Consider the following 20250-nt stretch of genomic DNA (forward strand, 5'->3'; position numbering starts at 1 on the left):
ATAAATTATATATATATATATATAAATCCTGTTTTTTTGTCTGTAAAATTAAAGTCAATAACATTCTCCAAAATATCTTCTTTTGTGTTCCACACAAGAAATCCATACAGGTTTGAATCAACAAAAATTGGCTGAACTATCCCTTTGCCAGAACTAGTGCAGTTTTTTTTAATCCAGGGAGGGGCTCAAAAACATTAACCTAAAAACCTCTAGCTGGAGAAATCTGACTCGAACAGCATCCCCACCCTACAAAAAAACATGTCACCACTCCAATTAGAGAAACTCGCTTTGTGAAGTTTCTACAACAGCTGGTAGAGGACCATTAAAAAAAACCCTGCAGAAAATCTAAAACAGATGCAAAAACACCATAAAAATAGACTGATCAAACTTACAGTACCTGCCTTATTTTTTTTTTAAATAAAAAACTGCCAAAAGGATGAACGCTATAGCTCCAGGACTCCTCGCACAACCCGTGTTCGTTTAGTCAGACATGCACATTTAAAAGCAGTACTAACCCGTCTCAGCCTGGGGCTGCTGCATCTCCTGCTCTGTAACAGGGACAGTTTCTGTGGCTTCGCCTGGCATTCTGGACTGCAACAGAAATAAACAAACAATACACAAACATTACAAGTTTTGCAAAAAATTAAGTCAATAACATGTTTTAGACTTGTGTTAGTCTGTGCTTTGTGCTCATGTGGATACAACTATTCAAAGTGTGCAGTACACTAGGCCTCTGCTGTCAGCTGTTAACAGCCACCTTGAATTAAACCCACTGCTGTGTTCACATCTGATCAAGTATCGAGCTCGAATGATAACATTTCACAAGTCCACTGTACGGAAACTGTGAGTTTGATAAAAACCCAAACACATAATATAGCATATTCAATATCATAACTACACAAAAGCATTGTTTTACAGGCTGTTCATAGGTGCGCGTGTAGAGTGATGCACATTTCACGTGTATAACAGAGCAGCACTGTCCTCTATCAGAGCAAACACTACCCAAATAATAACAAAACAACGCAGACAGCAGGAAATTAGTTTTTGATATTTCATAATATAATGTTACCTTGACATGTGTACCTCTGTATGTTTATAAATTATGTTTAATAGGCGAGATCAACTTTCCAATGACTGATTATTACTGACGCACACAAAGCAAGTTCTTTTTGTCATTACATTGAAGAGTTTTCCGAAATATCGCTCTAGTCGTTTATAAAACTATATTTCGTATGATTTGAACGTTTCGTTAGACATTCCTCGCACACAGCGAGCGACGGCGCGTCTCGCTCCCCCATTTTGAACAGTCCACCGGTTGTGTTCATCAAGATATTTCCTCAACAATCAAGCCAAATAAATAAATCTTTACCGTTCAGCACAGAGGAACACTAAAGCATCAATACAAGTAGTAAACCAGAGGTCAAACGCGTCAAAACAGCGTTGGATGACAGTAGATGTAACACAGAAGCACTCACTTATTCAGGGCACAGGATCCAAGATGGCTGTAAGAGAGGTCTTCTGACCTCCGCGTCGCTCTGATGTCACAGCTCTGCTTCCGGCCCCAACAGGAAGTTGCTTTTGGATACGCTCTTGCTGACAGCGAGAACCCACATTTTCAGGTAAAAAATATTGTTTATGTGCTTGAGCTCTGCTATTTTAGTGCGGTACTGTGTATACATTAATTAGACGTGATGGAGAATTCACAGTAACTGTTTTAAAAGAAAGAATGTATTTTTGTTTACAAAAAAGAGCAATGCTATGCTAACCTGACAATTTTTTGAAATCGTTTGCCTGACGTAACGTTACTAATACTACGATCAAAAGCACTTTCTTTCATCGTAGGAGTTTAATGTGAGAAAATACATTAAGCAGGTTAAACAACTTTAACGTTATGTTATATACTGTTGTGCCTAAACCGGGGGTTTTCAGTCTTTTAGGTCACGGACCCCCAAATATCATCATCCTAAAATGTTAAAAGGCAGCGATATATTTTCATGTTTAAAGACCCAAGTTATACTTTAAAAATAATATTATATACATGAGAGACTATAATTCGTATATCTTTATTGTCTGTATATCGCTTACATTGTTTGATGTATTTTAGTTTTAATATCTATCTATCTGTCTGTCTGTCTTATTTTTTTTATAATTGATTTGATCTTACATTTGTTACACTGTTTTTCTCTCAAATTTTCCATGGACCTAAAACAATCCTGGCCTAAAACATTCTTCTGTTTAATTCCAGCAGAGAGATGTCTATGTCCCATTTGTATGGACGTAGAGGTGATGAGGAGGAGGATGGTGTGGAAATTGAAAAGTTTGAGGTGACCGAGTGGGACTTGGCCAATGAGTTCAACCCAGACAGACGCAGATACAGACAGACTAAAGAAGAAGCGACTTATGGGATTTGGGCAGAGCATGACTCTGATGATGAGCGGCCCAGCTTTGGGGGGAAAAGGTATTTCGGCTGTTAAACTGCTAGAGACCTTAGTGACTAAGCTGTAAATGTCACTGGCAATGTTAAATATTGGTATTTGTATACACACAGATCGAAAGACTATTCAGCTCCCGTGAACTTTGTGAGTGGTGGCCTACGAAAGACTGCAGCTGAGGAGAAAACAGAGCAGGAGGGTTCAGATGACTCGAATGATAGTGGAGATGCACCTCCTCCACCCCGCGCTGCTGCTCCCAAAAAACTCCAAACGGTAAAGTGAGATGTCAATGCACAATAACAATGGCTTTAATTTTGAATATCGGATCCAAAAGTATGAGGGTTAATACACATTTTAAAAAATGTTTTTGAAAGCCCAGAAGTCTTATTTTATTTGATCAGAAATACAGTAATATTGTTACATTGTATTACTATTTAAAATTATTATCTATTTTAAAATATCTAAAATTACATTTTTCCCAAGCTGAATTTTCAGCATCATTACTCCAGTCTTCAGTGTCACATGATCCTTCAGAAATTATTCTAATATGCTGATTTGATGCTCAAGAAACATTCCTTCTTATTATTAATGTTGAAAACAGTTGTGCTGCTTAATAGTTTTGTGGAAATGTTTTGAGGATTCTTTAATGAATGTCATTTCTGTCACATTTGATCAATTAAATGAGTCTTTGGCTCGTAGAATAAGAGTATTTATTTCTTTCAAAATATAAAAGTCTTACTGATCCCAAATATTTGAACAGTAGTGTAATACATGTCTTTGAATTCTTTATTTTAGGGTGTGAGCTTTAAGACATCCCAGAGGTTTGCAGGTGGTATCAGAACAGGGCAGGACCTCGGATCCTGGGAGAAACACACACGAGGCATTGGTCAAAAACTTATGCAGAAGATGGGCTACGTTCCAGGAAAAGGATTGGGCAAAAATGCTCAAGGTAAAACAATTCAGTCCTTTATTTCATACCTCAGTATACTGGTTTTACTGCTTTTAGCTTATTGTGAATTATGTTATGCATCATGTGCTTGCTTGGGGATGGTGTAATGATGTTAATGTCCTCTTATGAATATCTTTGTGTGTAGGTATTGTGAACCCGATTGAGGCGAAGCTGCGGAAGGGGAAGGGAGCGGTTGGAGCATATGGTAATGAGAGGACCCAGCAGTCCCTGCAGGATTTCCCTGTTGTAGACTCTGAGGAGGAGGAAGAGAAAGTAAGTCAGCGTGAGCAAATTCCTGGTGGTTACAGTGAACAAATCAAATTCAAATGCTCAATCAGCATTGTAAAAAAAAAAAAGCACATATTCAAATAAGCAATTTAAATAAAATAAAGGGATCCTTTTAAATACAAAATGGAGTCAGGAAACTAAAAAGCATTTGACTAAACAGATCAGCAGCAGGTCAAATCTTTCTTCAAGAGCCCTGTTTTCAAATTGTTTGCTTAATTTTTATTTTTTATTTTTTCATTTTCATTCCATCTTTGAAGGAGTTTCAGAGGGAGTTGGGGCAATGGCGTAAAGAACCAGGAACGGCAAAGAAAAAGCCCAAATATTCTTACAAGACTGTGGAAGAGCTAAAAGCTCATGGCAAGCTGACCAACAGGAGCATGAGCAGACCTGCTGGAGAACTGGCTCAGGTTAAGGTGAGAGTGCAGAACACTTGGAGTAATGCACCTCTTATATATCTCACAAGAAACAGTTAACCCATCCCTCCTGTGTTTCAGGTGATCGATATGACAGGCAGAGAGCAGAAGGTGTATCACAGTTACAGTCATATGAGTCAGAAGCACAGTGTTCCTGAGGAGGCCCCTTTGAGTGTGAGCACACGAGAACAGAAGACCTCTGGCTTCTCCTTACCGGAGCTGGAACACAACCTCGAACTGCTCATTGAGCTGACAGAGCAAGACATCCTACAGGTACAGTACTCATAAACTTGCACTAATTTACATTTTACATAAAATAATATTGTATAAATTAAGTAATATAATGCTAATTATAAAATTGTATGTAATAAAAATAATTTAATAGCCTGTTTGTAAGCCTTCACATCTTCTCATATTTATATGATAATTAACTTCTTAATAAATGCTTGTTTTGGTCAATGACGGAGACAAAAAGCTAGTTCTTAAAAACTCCTTATGCTGCCTTCAAGTGCTACTGGAAACGTCCTAATTCCTGCTTCTGAAGTTGTAATTATGAGTTTGTTGTGGTCAAGTGCTTTGTTGTCGGAAAGAACAGAAATCATGGTGGACAGCCTATTTATTCTTGCCTGTTTCTTGGGCAAATCTTATTAAAGCCAAAAGGTATAATACGATTAGAGAGGCCGTTCATGTCTAATTTCTGACCAGGAAACCTGTATTTATGATTATTTCTGATAGCACGTGAAGGCTGCATGAATTTTCTTAATTTCTGTCTGTGGGTTTGTGTTGTGTGTGTGTGTATAGAGTGCACGACGTCTGCAGCACGAAAAGGACACTGTGGTGACCCTGACCCATGAGAGCGACGCACTGCAGGTCAGGCTGGCAGAGGAGGAACAGGCTCTTGGTCGGCTGGAGCAGGTGATGAATCTGGTGGATCGTTTTGAAGCGGGTGATAAGGAGGGCAACCCTGCGCTCTGCCTTCAGGAGTGCGCTAAGATTTTTCAACAGCTGCAGACAGAGTTCTATCAAGAGTATAAAACCTTGGGTTTGGGAGACCTAGCTGTGTCTGTGGTGCATCCTTTATTGAAGGAGAGACTTCGCAGCTGGGATCCACTGAAGGTATACATTTTATATAGTATGTATTTATACTACTGTTCAAAAGTTTGGGCTCAGCAAGGTTTTTTCATGTTTTTGAAAGTCCTTTATGCTCACCAAGGCTGCATTTATTTGTTAAAAATTAGTGCTGTCAAATGATTAATTGCAATTAATTGCATCCAAAATAAATAAAATAAAAATATTTTTTGTTTGTTTACATAATATATGTGTGTGTACTGTGTATATTTATTATGTATATATAAATACATACAAATACAATTCTAAAATTTTTGTTTAAAAAAAAAAAATTAATATATATATATATATATACATAGTATTTTTTTTTCTTAGCATAAAGTTAAAAGCTCTACTTCCTCTACTTCTAAATAGGACTGAAATAGTTTTTTTTTTAAGTTATTGATAATAAATATTTAAGAGTTCGCATCTTACATTTAAATAAGAACAGATGAAACTGTTAGAAATCTCTCGAAAAACGTATGTAGTTCAATAGTATTATATTAGTCTGCATTCGTCGTTTATGATTTAAGGGGGTCTGAATACTTTCCATACCCACTGTATATATATATGCATGTGTATTTATATATACATAATAAATGTACACAATAAACCCACATATTATGTAAACCCACATATTATGTAAACCAAAACTTTTATTTTTGATGCGATTAATCGTTTGACGGCACTATTAAAAATAGTTTAAAAAAATTAATATCGTGAAATAATATTACACATTAAAATAACTGTTTTCTAGTTGAATATATTATAACATTTTATATATAATTTTAAAAATATATTTTTAAGAAGTCCAGTAGTCGCAAACTATTCGAAAATCTCGTTAGATCTTTGTATTAATCATCATTGATTTTGTTATTGTTTTCATACTTTGTATAAGCTCTGGACTATTACATATGAATTCTGCACTCTCTCTGTTTATCTATAGGACTGTTCAGATGGTTTAGAGGAAGTCGGTCAGTGGAGAGCCATTCTTGAAAGCTCGCAATCTCTTCATGGTGGCCCAGACACTTCTAACATGGACCCCTATCACAGGTAACCCATATCTGGAAGTGTGTATGTGGAGTGTCTGTGGAAGCAAATGACTCGAGCAGGAGGTTTGTGTGCAGGTTGATATGGGAAGTGTTGGTTCCAGTCATGAGGAGCTGTGTGTCTCAGTGGCAGCCTAGAAACGTGGGGCCCATGGTGGACTGTGTGGAGTGCTGGGCTCCTGTATTGCCGCTGTGGATTCTGGACCATGTTTTGGAGCAGCTTATTTTCCCACGACTACAAAGAGAGGTTTGTGCTGACCATATGACCAATTCACGTTGTACATTTTCTTGTCAAACATAAGTATGTTTAAGATCTAACCTCAATCTGGTTTTGGATAGGTGGACAATTGGAACCCACTGACAGACACAGTGCCAATCCATTCATGGATTCATCCCTGGCTGCCTCTGATGCAAACCCGTCTTGAGCCGCTGTACGCACCCATCCGCAGTAAACTAGCCCATGCCCTGCAGCGCTGGCACCCCAGCGACTCCTCCGCCAGACTCATTCTACAACCCTGGAAAGATGTCTTCACACCCGGTGCCTGGGAGGCTTTCATGGTCAAAAATATTGTTCCCAAATTAGGTATGTGCTTATCTTTTAGATTGTCAGTGTCAGACTTAGGGAGTCTCTGAAGGTTTTGCTACTGTGTTGCAGCTCTGTGTTTAGGAGAGCTGGTGGTGAATCCTCATCAGCAAGTACTGGAACCATTCAACTGGGTGATGGACTGGGAAGGGATGCTCTCTGTCTCCACCATGGTTGGACTGCTGGATAAGAATTTCTTCCCCAAATGGCTACAGGTCAGTCAGTCTAAAGAATAGTCAAAAGAATACAAAACATTTTTATGTAGAAGAAACATCAGTTAGAACCAATCTTGACTGGTGTAATACATCAGTATGGCTTGCATTTTGGAACTAAATGTGTGATTGACTTAAGAGTACCACTTAAGAAGAAAATGAAGGAATGAATTGTAATTTTTTTTAAATGAACCTGTTTATTAAGACATTGGCCAATATTTTAAAAAATGTCATTAATACTGTATTATTTTGATAGATTTAACCAACATTGTAAACATGAATTAAATATACATATTTTAATATTAAATGTACATTTTTACATTTCTATTCTAAGTTTAAAAAGTGATTCATTCATTTTACTGTTACACTGAACTACATTTATTCATAAACAACTATTAGTGTTAGAAAAACTATTAGAAAATGTTAAATTTGTTTTAGATGAATACATTTCTTTATTTTACCCTTAAGTGTCATTTGTACATTGAAGTTGAGTACTAGGTGTTTCTTTTGTTTCCTGGTGCAGGTGTTGTGTTCCTGGCTCAGTAACAGCCCAAACTATGAGGAGATCACCAAGTGGTATCTGGGCTGGAAAAGCTTGCTCTCAGAGAACCTGCTCAGTCACCCACTGGTCAAAGAAAAACTGAACGAGGCCCTTGACATCATGAATCGTGCTGTTGCGTCCGGACTAGGTCAGTCACTAGAAAAAAATATAACATACGAAGTCCACTAAATGTGTTTGTAGCTTTGTACAGGTCTCTCATTCTACCTTCAACTTCACTTATGTCTTTTGCAGGTGGGTATATGCAACCAGGAGCAAGAGAGAACATTGCATATCTGATTCAGACGGAGAGAAGGAAAGATTTCCAGTGCGAGCCTCAGCCTGAGCGCCGTGACATGGAGAATTCTGTCACACGGCCACCAGGCACCGCAGCGGTACCAGCATCTTTACCTACCAACTTTAAAGATCTAGTCCAGGCCAAAGCTGAGGAGAACGGCATCGTCTTCATGCCACTGGTGGCTAAACGGCATATGGGCAAACAGTTGTTCACATTTGGTAGAATAGTCATCTACATTGAGCGTGGAGTGGTCTTTGTCCAAGGCGAGAAAACCTGGGTTCCAACATCACTACAGAGTCTGATTGACATGGCCAAATGAGACTGATGCTCAGTCAAAGAGAAGCTGGTGCTGTCTAGTCTGCTTCCATGCAGTTTGTAACACTGAATCAGACTTGTCTATCAATGTTGTTTTATATTGCAGAAGAACAGGTTTTGAATAAATTTGTTTTTAAATTAACACCATGCTTGAATGTTGTATTTAGCTTCCCACCACATTTTCGTTCAGACTAAATACAGATGTCACAACAACCCCCTCCCCTTTAACCAGACAACAAATATAACAGATTTGTACAAGTTATTTTATTTAGCTGGTAGAAAAATGAAACATATAAAAAAAAAAAAAAGAAGTTTGATTTACAAAATACAGAACATGAGGGAAAACCTATTTCCATTAGAAAAGTAAAGAAACACAGTATCACATGGAAATAAATGACATTATTTTATACATAATTTGACTGATCGTCCAATGGAATGTTTCAGAGCAAAACTGTTGTGGTTCTTTGTATGTGAAAGTGTCTACAGAAGCAGACAGTCAGCAGATAAACATATAAATGCATTCTGATAAACTGCTGTCTTATAGTCCCAGCTCTTCTGTCTTAGAAGTCCTTCTGAAGATCTGCAAAAACCAAAAATCAATCCCATTCAAACAATCAATGATATAATCTGCACAGTCACAATAACTAGAACCACCATCATCAGTTTAAGGATGCCAACACTTAAGCTAATCCTTATTTTTTATTATATAATGGCCAATATTAAGATTGAGCAATTTTGTCTTACTGAATAAAAATAAACCACTAAAACATAAAATCAAATCATATTGACTAAAGATTACATTTTAACAGTGCTAAATTAGTGTTTTTTAAAGAAACTTTGTTGTCATTTAATGCTCAAATTTAAATGTAAAAGTAGAGGATATTAGCATGCAGAATTAATTATGCAATATTGACCAATCACCGAGGTGTCATGCATCCCTAATCCATTTGTAATGTAAAAGCTGAAATCAAGTGTATGTGAAAGACATGAAAGTCAGAGGAAAAACAAAGAAACCTTTTCTATCTCACCACTCTTCTTCAGCATCTCTCCTTTCCGAGATCGAGCCATTGCCTCCAAAAACCGATCAAAGACCTTCACATACTTGGCCAGGCTGGTCCGCTTGTAGTCTACAAATAACCAAAACCATGTTTAGCACACTGTACCTGCCCACAGAACTGAAGTTGACTCCTGAACAATACCAACATATATAAACCGATTAAACCGAACAGTCAATGTTTGCTCACCTCTGATTCTGCGTCGTTCTCCAGCTTCTTGTTCATTCTCCTGGTCCTTCATGTCATCTTCCTCCGCCTCATCTGCTCTGGGTCTTTCCAGCTCCTCACAGATCAGACTACAGAGAGACAAGTGAGTCTAGCATATCTAACTTCAGACATAAGCTCCTCAAGTATTTTTAGAAACCACAGCATATATAAAAGCACTTGTCACATTATATGGAACAACCTGACAAAGATAGACACTGATATATTCAGCATTTACCTGATCATAGGGACCTCAAAAGGATCAAAGTGTTCAGTTCTTTCAGATCTATTGGCACTGAGATTCGACCTAAAGAAAATGTTGAATACAAAAAGATGTTTAAAATCAAATTGAAATGACATTTGCAACCCATTGTACCTGAAACTTAAAAGCAGCACTAACTTTTATGTAACTTTTGGCGCTCTAGCGGTTAATAAACAGAACTGCACACATCCCGCGGAAGAACATTCCAACCGGAGCTACTTCTCTAAGTTTATGTCTATGGCGATTCACGCAGGTATGTGTTACTCCGCAGCGGTGACGACCCGACCAGGCTACAATAGTCCAAATATAAGTACTTATTATAAGTGTACCGTAGTGATTCGGAATAAGACAAAAACGCGGTTTGGAAGATGAATTCATGATGTACTCGCTCATTATATACATTTTGCAAATTTTGAACAGAAAAAGTTACATAGTGCTGCTTTAAAGCACAGATGAAACTTGCCCCATAAGACTAGCAATGCGCTACTGCTAAATTTTGTTTTTCATGCATTGCCTTATGATCACAATGGCTGCATTTATTTGATTAAAAATATTGGTAAAATCTGTTAAATATTAAAACAACTATTTAAAACAAACTGTTTTGTATGTTAATATTTTTTTTAAATGTAATTTATTCCTGTGATGCAAAGCTGAGTTTTCCGCATCATTACTCCAGTCTTCAGTGTCACATGATCCTTCAGAAATCATTCTAATATGCTGATTTGTTGCTAAGGAAACATTTATTATCATCAATATTAAAAACAGTTGTGCTGCTTAATATTTTTGTGGAAACAGTGATACTTTCCCCCCTCAAAATAACAAATTTTAAGAACAGTATTTGAATTAGTAAAGAAATTTGTGTTACAAAATATTTAAATTATTATTGTATTTATAAAAAAACAAAAAAACGTCCTTACCCCAAACGTTTAAACAGCAGTTTATGAAGTCAGTTACTCAGGTAAAGTTAGATCTCACCTGTCTTAGGGTGTACGCTGAAGGGGCTCTTCAGTAAGTGGTTGACTCCTTTACTGACGTTGACATCCAGTCGCGGGTAACAGTACTGCAGCATGATCTCCTTATCGAAGTACTGACCACCCTTCCTACTATTGGACTTCACAATGATTTTCATTTTTCATGTGCGTACATGAAAAATTAAAATCATAGGAAACTGAATTACCTTCCCTGGTGAAAGATTTCATTTGTCTACAAAGAGATGATCTCAATGTTGTTGCGTGGTCAGTGGTGGAAATCATTCTAATATGCTGATTTGTTGCTAAGGAAACATTTATTATCATCAATATTAAAAACAGTTGTGCTGCTTAATATTTTTGTGGAAACAGTGATACTTTCCCCCCTCAAAATAACAAATTTTAAGAACAGTATTTGAATTAGTAAAGAAATTTGTGTTACAAAATATTTAAATTATTATTGTATTTATAAAAAAACAAAAAAACGTCCTTACCCCAAACGTTTAAACAGCAGTTTATGAAGTCAGTTACTCAGGTAAAGTTAGATCTCACCTGTCTTAGGGTGTACGCTGAAGGGGCTCTTCAGTAAGTGGTTGACTCCTTTACTGACGTTGACATCCAGTCGCGGGTAACAGTACTGCAGCATGATCTCCTTATCGAAGTACTGACCACCCTTCCTACTATTGGACTTCACAATGATTTTCATTTTTCATGTGCGTACATGAAAAATTAAAATCATAGGAAACTGAATTACCTTCCCTGGTGAAAGATTTCATTTGTCTACAAAGAGATGATCTCAATGTTGTTGCGTGGTCAGTGGTGCCAGTACTTCGCTTTTACCTTTTTACGTTCAACCAGATCGCAGAGTCGGTCCCATTGCTTCATCGGGTCCTTTTCATCCTTATAAGAGACTGCCAGGTCCTTTTTGATATGTGCAAGTCAGACTTAAAGAAATAACGGTTAATTGGGCTCCTCATATAAAAGGAGTTACACTAATTAAATACTTAAATTGGATACAATGAAAACCTGCTTGAATCATGAACAAGTTAAGTATTTCCAATCTTTTTTTTGATATGGTACCAAAACTGGTGCCGAGAATTGTGAAATTTGACTGGTATTTGTATCGACTACTGAAATATTGGTATTGTGACAGCACTACTGGGAATGAAAGGATATCTTCAGGCAACAGAGCGAGCACTTTGTCTACACTCTCCTTACTGCCCAATATGTCCTGGTCCACAATGGCGTATTGTTGGAAATAGCGCTCCACCACAGACAGAGAATGACTAAAAGAAAAAGAGAGAGCCTACGGTTACATCATTGACATGTACATGTTATATGCCTAAGGAAGTAAGTCATTATTTCCCCTTACTTGATGAAAGGATGGATTGGATCGGACAACACAACTTTTCTCACAGTCTCCTCACCACCCTAAATAAACATGCACAGAGCACACAATTAATTAATTAAAATACAGCTTTTAGATTACACAGCTGAACATGATAAACAGTTTCTAGAATTATCTGATATGCGAATACCTTGACTAAACTGAGATACTCTGCCACGGCAGCCCGCGCCGCCACTGAGAGCTTCCTAGCAGCATCATCACAAACCCAACAATGCACCCCTCTCCGGCCCGAGTACACCCATAGGAGATGATGGAATCCAAAGTCCTCTGAACCACACGAACAGCACAAGTTTGTTAAATTTGTTTCGTTTGTATATTTGTTGATGTTACTCAAAACTGTAAAAGTTCTGTTGATAAAAATTATGCTTACCCCGAAGTGCCCGGTCCAGAATACGGATAGCGATGGTCATTAGAGTCCAGCACTTTGAGCAGATATCAGCAGCACTGAAGAACAAAAAGAACATTTATAAAAAATATAAATAACTGCATTTAAAACAATAGTCCATAAGATGAAAGAAGCAGAAAAGGCATCTGTATACCTGCAGCAACGTCTGACATCATCATAGTCTGTCATGTCAATGTCAAACACCAGCTCCTTCTCCAGGGCCTGGAAGGTTCCAGACTTCACCACGTTATGTTGACTGGGCTGTCGATCATAGAACCAGAGAAATTACGATCTTTTCATTTCATTTTTTTCCCACAAGAAATATGAAGCAGATTAAAGTAGTAGTAGTTATTTATTTTTATTGCCATGTCAGCATCTAAGGCTATCTTCATGGCAAAAACGGAGTAGCAATTAGGGCTGCACGATAAATCGAAATGGAATCGAGACCGCGATTCGACAGAAGCTGCGATTGTCATGCGTATCTTTCAGTGAAGCACTGTTCTGTGATCAGCAGTAAATCTCCATCCAAAGGCCAGAGGGCGCTCTCGCGCTGAAACTCCAAATACACCTCGCAGAAGAAACCCAGAAAATGCCTATCGCTGCTGATTACAGAACTGCCTTTTTTTAACAAAATGCGCATGATAATCGCATTCGATTAATTGTGCAGCCCTAGTAGCAATAATACAAGAGTTACAGAAACACACAAAAAAACAAGCAAACAGAAAAATACAGCAGTTAAATTATACAAGTTTTTTTTTTTAAATCAACATTTGATAAAAATTCTAAAATATTTTCTGATAAAATCTTACTAAAGTCCCTGAGTGAGCATACTTCATTAAAAAAGTTAAAGTGCATTAAAACCAGTATGAAGCAGATTAAAGTGCAAAAAATGGGCAATTATTAATTACAATTTTTTAGAAGCATCTAATCACACAGCAAATATTTCATTGCAACAAAGACTTAAATATACTTACTATAATATTTTCTACGTAGCTACAGAACTATGAAACCACAGTACAATTTTATTTGTATATTTTGCCCACTTTATTTTTATTTTAATCCTGTGTGACAAACAAATTTCTAGAAGTATGAATATTCCATCAAGTCTTTCAACTAATATGCATAGAGACATAAAAACTCACAGGCATATGCATAACTACGTTAATATAAAAGAATGAATCAAAATACTGCTTAAAATATGCTGTTTTAGCATATAGCACCACAGGGCATGCAATATAATAATATAACCTCAATGTAATATAATATAATATAATATAATATAGAGGAGTTACATTACCCTGTGGCTGTAGACTGCTCCAATATCAATCTTGTAGGGAACCATTTTCGGCATCTCTTTCTCCAGCTCATTCTGAGTGGTGAAGGACTGATATCTTACATAAATGTCATATTTTAGGGTGAAGGAAAACTCGCGGTTCTGGAAGTAGTTTTTAGACACTGCAAGAGGCAAAATTAGAAATATTGATTCTAGTAGTGTTTGAGGTAACGTTAGAGACATAAATGTTGTTGAATGTTAAAGTACGCATGTAAAAGCCATATTGCATAAACTAAAAACACATAAAACGACTTTGCATTACAATTACAAGAACTACAGAAAGACAGCATTTTAAAGACCAGTCAATCGCTCGTTGTGTGATCATAGACCGACATGGGCAAGTTAGCGGCTAAGAGATTTACTTACCACCGCCATAACGTAACCAGCGATAGTACTGTGAAAACGGGAACAGTCTGCGGTAATAAATCGGCAACAAGTCAGGCAAACAAGCTGGATCATAATCTGAGGTTGACAATTGTACAGTGTTTATTCTCAATGACAGCTGACTCTACAACCAGCGCGGGAAAATTGACGTAAATAGGAAATGACGTTCTTGTTCGTTGGTCTCGCGCCCGGCTAACGTTACTGTTTTCTGCTTGCTCTGCTCTGCTGCCACCTCGAAGGCTCGGAAGAGAGTGGGTTATGATTATGTTGAATCGTGATTAAAAATGGACAGTCCGCACACACCTGTTTAGGGTGTTTCGCCGTTAGGCCAGAGGCATTGAAAAGGGGCTCCTGCTATCCCGAGGCGCTACATCGGGCAGAAGATGGATGATGAATGTGTGATTTAAATCAGGCGAACTCGTACAGGTTAACAGTTTTGCCCCAATTAAATTTTTAAAAAGCACATAAGTTAACCGTTACCAAGAAGACAACAGTGTCAATAGAAGAGCTTGAGAAATATGAGACGCAATTTGTGAAGAAAACAGAATAGAACAGAATATGTATACTTTTTATTGCTTCATTTTCAGAAAATACCTAATTATTGTCAAATTATGCAAGAAAGGTGGATATATTAATTGTGTGTACTAAGGGTATTTGAATGCTAACTGCGTAATTAGCCTTAGCAAAACAAAGGAGTTGGACATGTAAAAATATTTATGTAAATACCTAATTTTCCAACTGGAATGCTATTAAACACAAAAGGTAGAATTGTTTTATTTATTTATTTAAAATATACACTGCTGAATGTACCATTGAACATTGTTAGCAGACAAAATAAATAAAATACTAATAGTGTGAATAATGTGTTTAAAGGAATAGTTCACATAAAAATGAAAATTCTCTCATCTTTTAAAGTTCATTGTATTTTATGATGCCTTTATGACCTTTTTGGATATTCTAAGTTTTGGTTACCTGGACGTTCAGTGGAGGGACAGAAACCTTTCAGGATTCATTAAAATATCTTAAAGGGATAGTTCACCCAAAAATGAAAATTCTATCTGGTCAGAGAGCTTTCAGAATTCATCAAAAATATCTTAATTTGTGTTCCGAAGATGAACGGAGGTAAATTAGTTATCAATGCATATTGATAATTCTGCAGCTAACACTAGATCCGATCTGCTGAGTCCACAGTCACCGCAGTAAACAGGTGAAGGTATATAAATGTTTGAATATGATGCCTGTGTCTATGTAAAGATGTGTGGGTATAATGTTGCACTGGCCCATCACCAGGAATATTATCCCAGGCCTTTGTCCGGGGCCAGTGAATGAAAGGCCCCACCAAGGCATCCTGTGATGGAAAAAAAAAAAACACTGTCCCAGGCCTCATGTACCAAAACAGAAACAGGAATGCATGCTTTTTGGAATGTGTGTTTTTTGACAAAGGGTTTTGTTTCTGAAAGCCTCTCGCAAACTCTTTAAAGAAATCTCATATTTCATGTGAGTAACTGACGGTAAATCCTAATGGAGTGCAGCTCACAGGAACTCCTGTACAAGTAAGAGCTCTCACAGAGAGAGAGTGTCTGACTGAGAGCACTTGTGTCTGAGTGTACTAGTCTCATTTACACCTCTCACTGTCTTTCTTTTATTTAGTGTTGGATTCAGTACGTTCACGTTAAGAAAGGACTAGTTGTTCCTTATACATGTTAGAGGATTTTACTTCCGTCAGCAAGTCTCTATATTAATTACTAGCAGCTTCCTGAGTGGCTCAGCAGAGGCGTTCTCATGTAGCAACTGGTCAGTGCTATTTTAGGCATAATATCCTTCCCTGAAGAAGTGCTTTTCCTGTCGTCCTTCACAGATCCTTTTTCAGCACTTTGAATAAATGTCTTCCTGTTCTTGAAGATATGCAGTCCTCTAATAGCAGAGCATGTTGTCATACTATAAGGTCACAATGCTGTCATAATGCAACTTATCATTAAATAGAAAAGCTTTTCAGCAAAATTATAACAGTAAAGCAATTATGAAACACAGATGACAATATGTACAGTACCGTTCAAAATTTGGGTTAGTAAGATTATTATTTGAAAGAAATTAATACTTTTATTAGGCAAAGACACACTAAATTGATCAAAAGTGACAGTAAAGACTCTTACAAAAAGTTACAGAAGATTTTTGTTTCAAACAAATGCTGTTATTTCGAACTTTATATTTATCAGAGAATCCTGAAAAAATATATCATACTTTCCACATAAATCTTAATCAGCACAATTGTTTTTAATATCAATAATAATAAGAAATGTTTCTTGAGCAACAAATCAGCGTATTAGAATGATTTCTTAAGGATCATGACTGGAGTAATGATGCTTAAAATTCAGCTTTGCCATCACAGGAATCAATTACACTTTTAAGAATATTAAAATAGAAAGTTATTTTAAATTGAAGTAATATTCCACAATATTACTATATTTTTTTACTCTATTTTGATCATTGCATAGTGAGCACAAGAGACTTGAAAATAAAAAATAAAAAATATCGACCCCATACATTTGAACGGTAGTATAAAAATGTATTAATATTTTCAAATTTATAACAATTTATAAAATGTAACAACTTGCCCTGATCTGAAGTTTATAAAAAAAATTAAATAAATAAAAACATGCTGGTCTTAAGAGCACAGGTTCAGGTTTCAGTAAATCTACCTTGATTTTATGGTTGGCTTTCACCTAAGTACATGCTAATGTGGTTAAATAATGTTCACTGGTTATAAGATGGAAGTTTGGAGGACAGAATTCTCAAAAATGGTTCTAACTTAAAAAGTTTGGAGCGCAGTAATTGAAACCCACATAAAAATTACTGCTAGAAAAAACACATTTGTATAATTAGATTTTTGACTCAAAACCTCATAATTACTGAGATATAGTCCTTGTGACAATTTCTCATGTGACAGCTAGCTCCTACATTACTGAAACTGCAGCTTGCAAACCTCTTTTTAGTGTTTGTTTGGCACAGAGTCTCTTTGATGAGATAAATAAAAAGAGGTTGGTGGTGCAAGTTCAGCACCACCTTGTTTACTTGATCAGCCTTGACAGAAATAGACTGTAATGTTTGTCTTATAACAATGGCTGTTGTTGCGGGGCAGGATGAGGGGCTGGTAGAGAAGCAGAGAGGGAAGAGAGGCTTATCTGGGCGACAGGGTGAAGCATGTCAGGACTTCAACTATGGAACACCGACATGCGAGTCTCTATTGTTCAGTTCACATCCTCCTCCTCCTCCTGCTCCTCCTCCTCTTGCGGTAGTGTTCTCCATGTGTGGGTGGAAGTGACTTTTCCCTCAGTGGAAAATCTCAAAGCGGGCTTCCATTTATTCTGAGGAAGAAAGAGAACTTCCTTCAAAACAGGTGCAGACTGTTGATGGGGGTGGGGTTTGTGCTGGTGAGACAGACTCTGACACACTTCTGATCTAAGGAGGATGCCTGCCGTTTGAGTTACAGGTAACATCAGTTACTAATGGTATCTCACCCAGCAACAGCTATCTAGGAGTATTATGAACATTAATACGCAGTCTTGATCGTCATTTGTGTTCATTCAAATCAAATGAATTTCAAATGAGGTCATCGCACAGAAAGGGCTGCGTGGAGACGGTTTTGATTACTGATAAACGCAGGGCACAGGTGTTAATTAAAATGTACCGCTTCAGTTGGCCCGATAAGCGCCTGTTTGCCGCTTTCATCTTCACGCTGAGAATGTACGTGTGCGCGAAAGAGAGCTGAATCTGTTAAATATTTCATTTCGCACTATTTTTCTCTTTCAGGCCGTTGAAAAGTAAATCTGTGTGCACACATGCACCTACACACAGACACTCTTGCACTAAAACTTAGCTGCTGTTGCTATGACTACATGCTTTCTGCGGCAAATGTGTTGTCTGACACTGTAAAGTCAAAGAGAATACAGGTGCATCTCAATAAATTAGAATGTCGTGGAAAAGTTCATTTATTTCAGTAATTCAACTCAAATTGTGAAACTCGTGTATTAAATAAATTCAATGCACACAGACTGAAGTAGTTTAAGTCTTTTGTTCTTTTAATTGTGATGATTTTGGCTCACATTTAACAAAAACCCACCAACTCACTATCTCAACAAATTAGAATACTCCATATTAACTTTTCCACGACATTCTAATTTATTGAGATGCACCTGTACTCATGTTTTCATATCTACTCCTGTCTTTTCTTTCTCTCTCACGTACTTGCTCCTCTCAGGCACGCTCAAGGTTGTGGGTAATTTTGATTACATTTTTGTGTGACCTTGAGACTCCTACAGAGCGGCCTACAATACCGATCTCTCTGGATATGTGTGTTGTGAACTGTTTATACATATCTAGCAGTAATGCACTAAATATCTTGATTTTTACTTTAATCTATGCTATGAGTTTTCAATCTTTGGATCCCTTGGTGGATAATAATGTTAATTTTAATGTATTTACACACTTTGTATTGATGCCAAGGTTTAGGGTTGGGAATCGTAAGAAATTTTCCAGTTCTGGTTCCGATTCGATTCGATTCCATTTAATAAAATATTATGGAAAAATAATTGAATTGTACTAAATACATTTAATATAGGAGATACATACAGTATACTTTAATATAATAGTCACGGGCAGGGTGTTCTAGAGATCAGTCAGGACGACGAAGATGACCAATACAATAATATTTAATAAATAGACAACAGGTAATCCAGACAGGGTAATCACACATAGCACAAAGGGTAGAGTAGACATCAACAATAACCGACAAACTAGAATACAAGAGACAGGAACTGATATAGGGCAGATAACGAGGGGCAGACAGGTAAGCACAATGAGGTGATTAACTAATAATGAGAACAGGAACAACCAAATAAGGACACAGAGGGAGAAACTACAATCAACAGTCCACAGGGGTGTGACAATAATATAATTTAAATACTAATATTTGAGAATGTGATAAATGTAAAAAAATATATTTTTAATAATTATTATTAAATTAATTTTATTATATTTGGAATATTTCATTACTACATTTAGTGTTGTGAATCGTAAGAAATTTCTCTTTTCTGGTTTCAATTTCTGGTTCCATTTAATAATAAAATATTATGGAAAAGTAATTTTAAATAATTTTAAACAATTTAATTATGCTAAATATATTTAAAGGGGTCATATGATGCGATTTCAAGTTTTCCTTTCTCTTTGGAGTGTTAAATAAAATCAATTAATTTTATTATGTTTGAAAATGACATATATTAATAATATTTCATAATATTGTATTTTTGGTTTTCTATGTATTTTTTATATATTAATTCAGTTTTTCAAGCAGTAATCGGCAGACCCCCTGCAATCCCACCTCGGACCCCCTGTTGTAGACCATTGCTTTAGTCTGTATCAGTCTGGAGCTGCTCCAAATTCTCTCAAATCTCTAACTTTGAAGTCTTTAGTGCTCATGCTGATAGTGATAAGCTATGGAAGCAGTTTTCTTAAAATATATCTTTAATCATCAGTTCATTGTCTGGCATATTGTCGGTTGCTGTGATACTTGATTGATAGCATATTATACACATGGAATTGCAATCAGGCTTCATTGTTGTATATCATTGTTTGTTTCCTGGTTTAACAGGAAAAGATTGTTTCAAGACGCAGTTTTTCTTTTTTTTGTATGTAATAAACAAGTTACTAATATCTGCATGATATTGCAGCATATACAAGCATTTGGGGAAGTTGCCCCACCCTGCTGTGATTGTGGGCGCTACTGCATGTGTAATGCACCCTGACCTAATTAGTTATTTACAGTTTCACACCCAACTGGACTCCATATGTTAAAATGTGTCCTTAAGAGACATAAATCTCTTTATTACCATATCCAGATTAACACATACAGCATATCTTATCTTCATAAAATAGCTTTTGCAGACCATATTTTATAGGATTAGTTAATTTGTACATTTAACTTGTATAACATTGTGTCAAGCACCTGAGCTCAAACATGGGACATCCAGACAATTTGTAGCCTTTAAAATAGGTCGGGTATTTTTACACT

At 36.7% G+C, this 20250-nt stretch overlaps 2 protein-coding genes and 1 pseudogene across 13 annotated transcripts in view; 1 reads left to right on the top strand and 2 right to left on the bottom strand.

Annotated features, from left to right (window-relative positions):
* Positions 1 to 1556, bottom strand: part of LOC107737655 (nascent polypeptide-associated complex subunit alpha, muscle-specific form-like) — a 10493-nt gene extending 8937 nt beyond the window's left edge. For all 11 annotated transcript variants that reach the window (XM_016549244.1, XM_016549245.1, XM_016549243.1 and 8 more), the window contains exons 1-2: positions 1476 to 1556; positions 516 to 591 (exon numbers count right to left, since the gene is read on the bottom strand). In XM_016549244.1, the coding sequence (XP_016404730.1) occupies positions 516 to 585 (70 nt within the window). In that variant the 5' untranslated portion in view covers positions 586 to 591; positions 1476 to 1556. The remainder of the gene's footprint in view (positions 1 to 515; positions 592 to 1475) is intronic.
* On the top strand, positions 1533 to 8326 carry tfip11 (tuftelin interacting protein 11). 2 transcript variants are annotated; one of them, XM_016549249.1, is made up of 14 exons: positions 1533 to 1619; positions 2246 to 2458; positions 2549 to 2705; positions 3228 to 3381; positions 3527 to 3654; positions 3927 to 4082; positions 4164 to 4355; positions 4884 to 5198; positions 6136 to 6242; positions 6317 to 6485; positions 6578 to 6821; positions 6894 to 7036; positions 7557 to 7722; positions 7827 to 8326. In XM_016549249.1, exons 2-14 carry the CDS (start codon positions 2253 to 2255, stop codon positions 8186 to 8188), a joined length of 2499 nt encoding a protein of 832 aa, XP_016404735.1. In that variant the 5' UTR covers positions 1533 to 1619; positions 2246 to 2252; the 3' UTR covers positions 8189 to 8326. The 2 variants fall into 2 exon arrangements, with proteins under 2 accessions (XP_016404735.1, XP_016404736.1); XM_016549250.1 differs by having other exon boundaries at positions 1547 to 1619; positions 2249 to 2458.
* Positions 8327 to 8476: 150 nt separating this feature from the next.
* LOC107737689 (DNA primase small subunit-like) lies at positions 8477 to 16433 on the bottom strand (annotated as a pseudogene).
* Positions 16434 to 20250: the final 3817 nt, after the last annotated feature.

The sequence above is a fragment of the Sinocyclocheilus rhinocerous genome, unplaced genomic scaffold (genome assembly GCF_001515625.1).
Source record: "Sinocyclocheilus rhinocerous isolate Xijiao unplaced genomic scaffold, SAMN03320098_v1.1 scaffold72, whole genome shotgun sequence".
Classification (NCBI taxonomy): Eukaryota; Metazoa; Chordata; class Actinopteri; order Cypriniformes; family Cyprinidae; genus Sinocyclocheilus; species Sinocyclocheilus rhinocerous.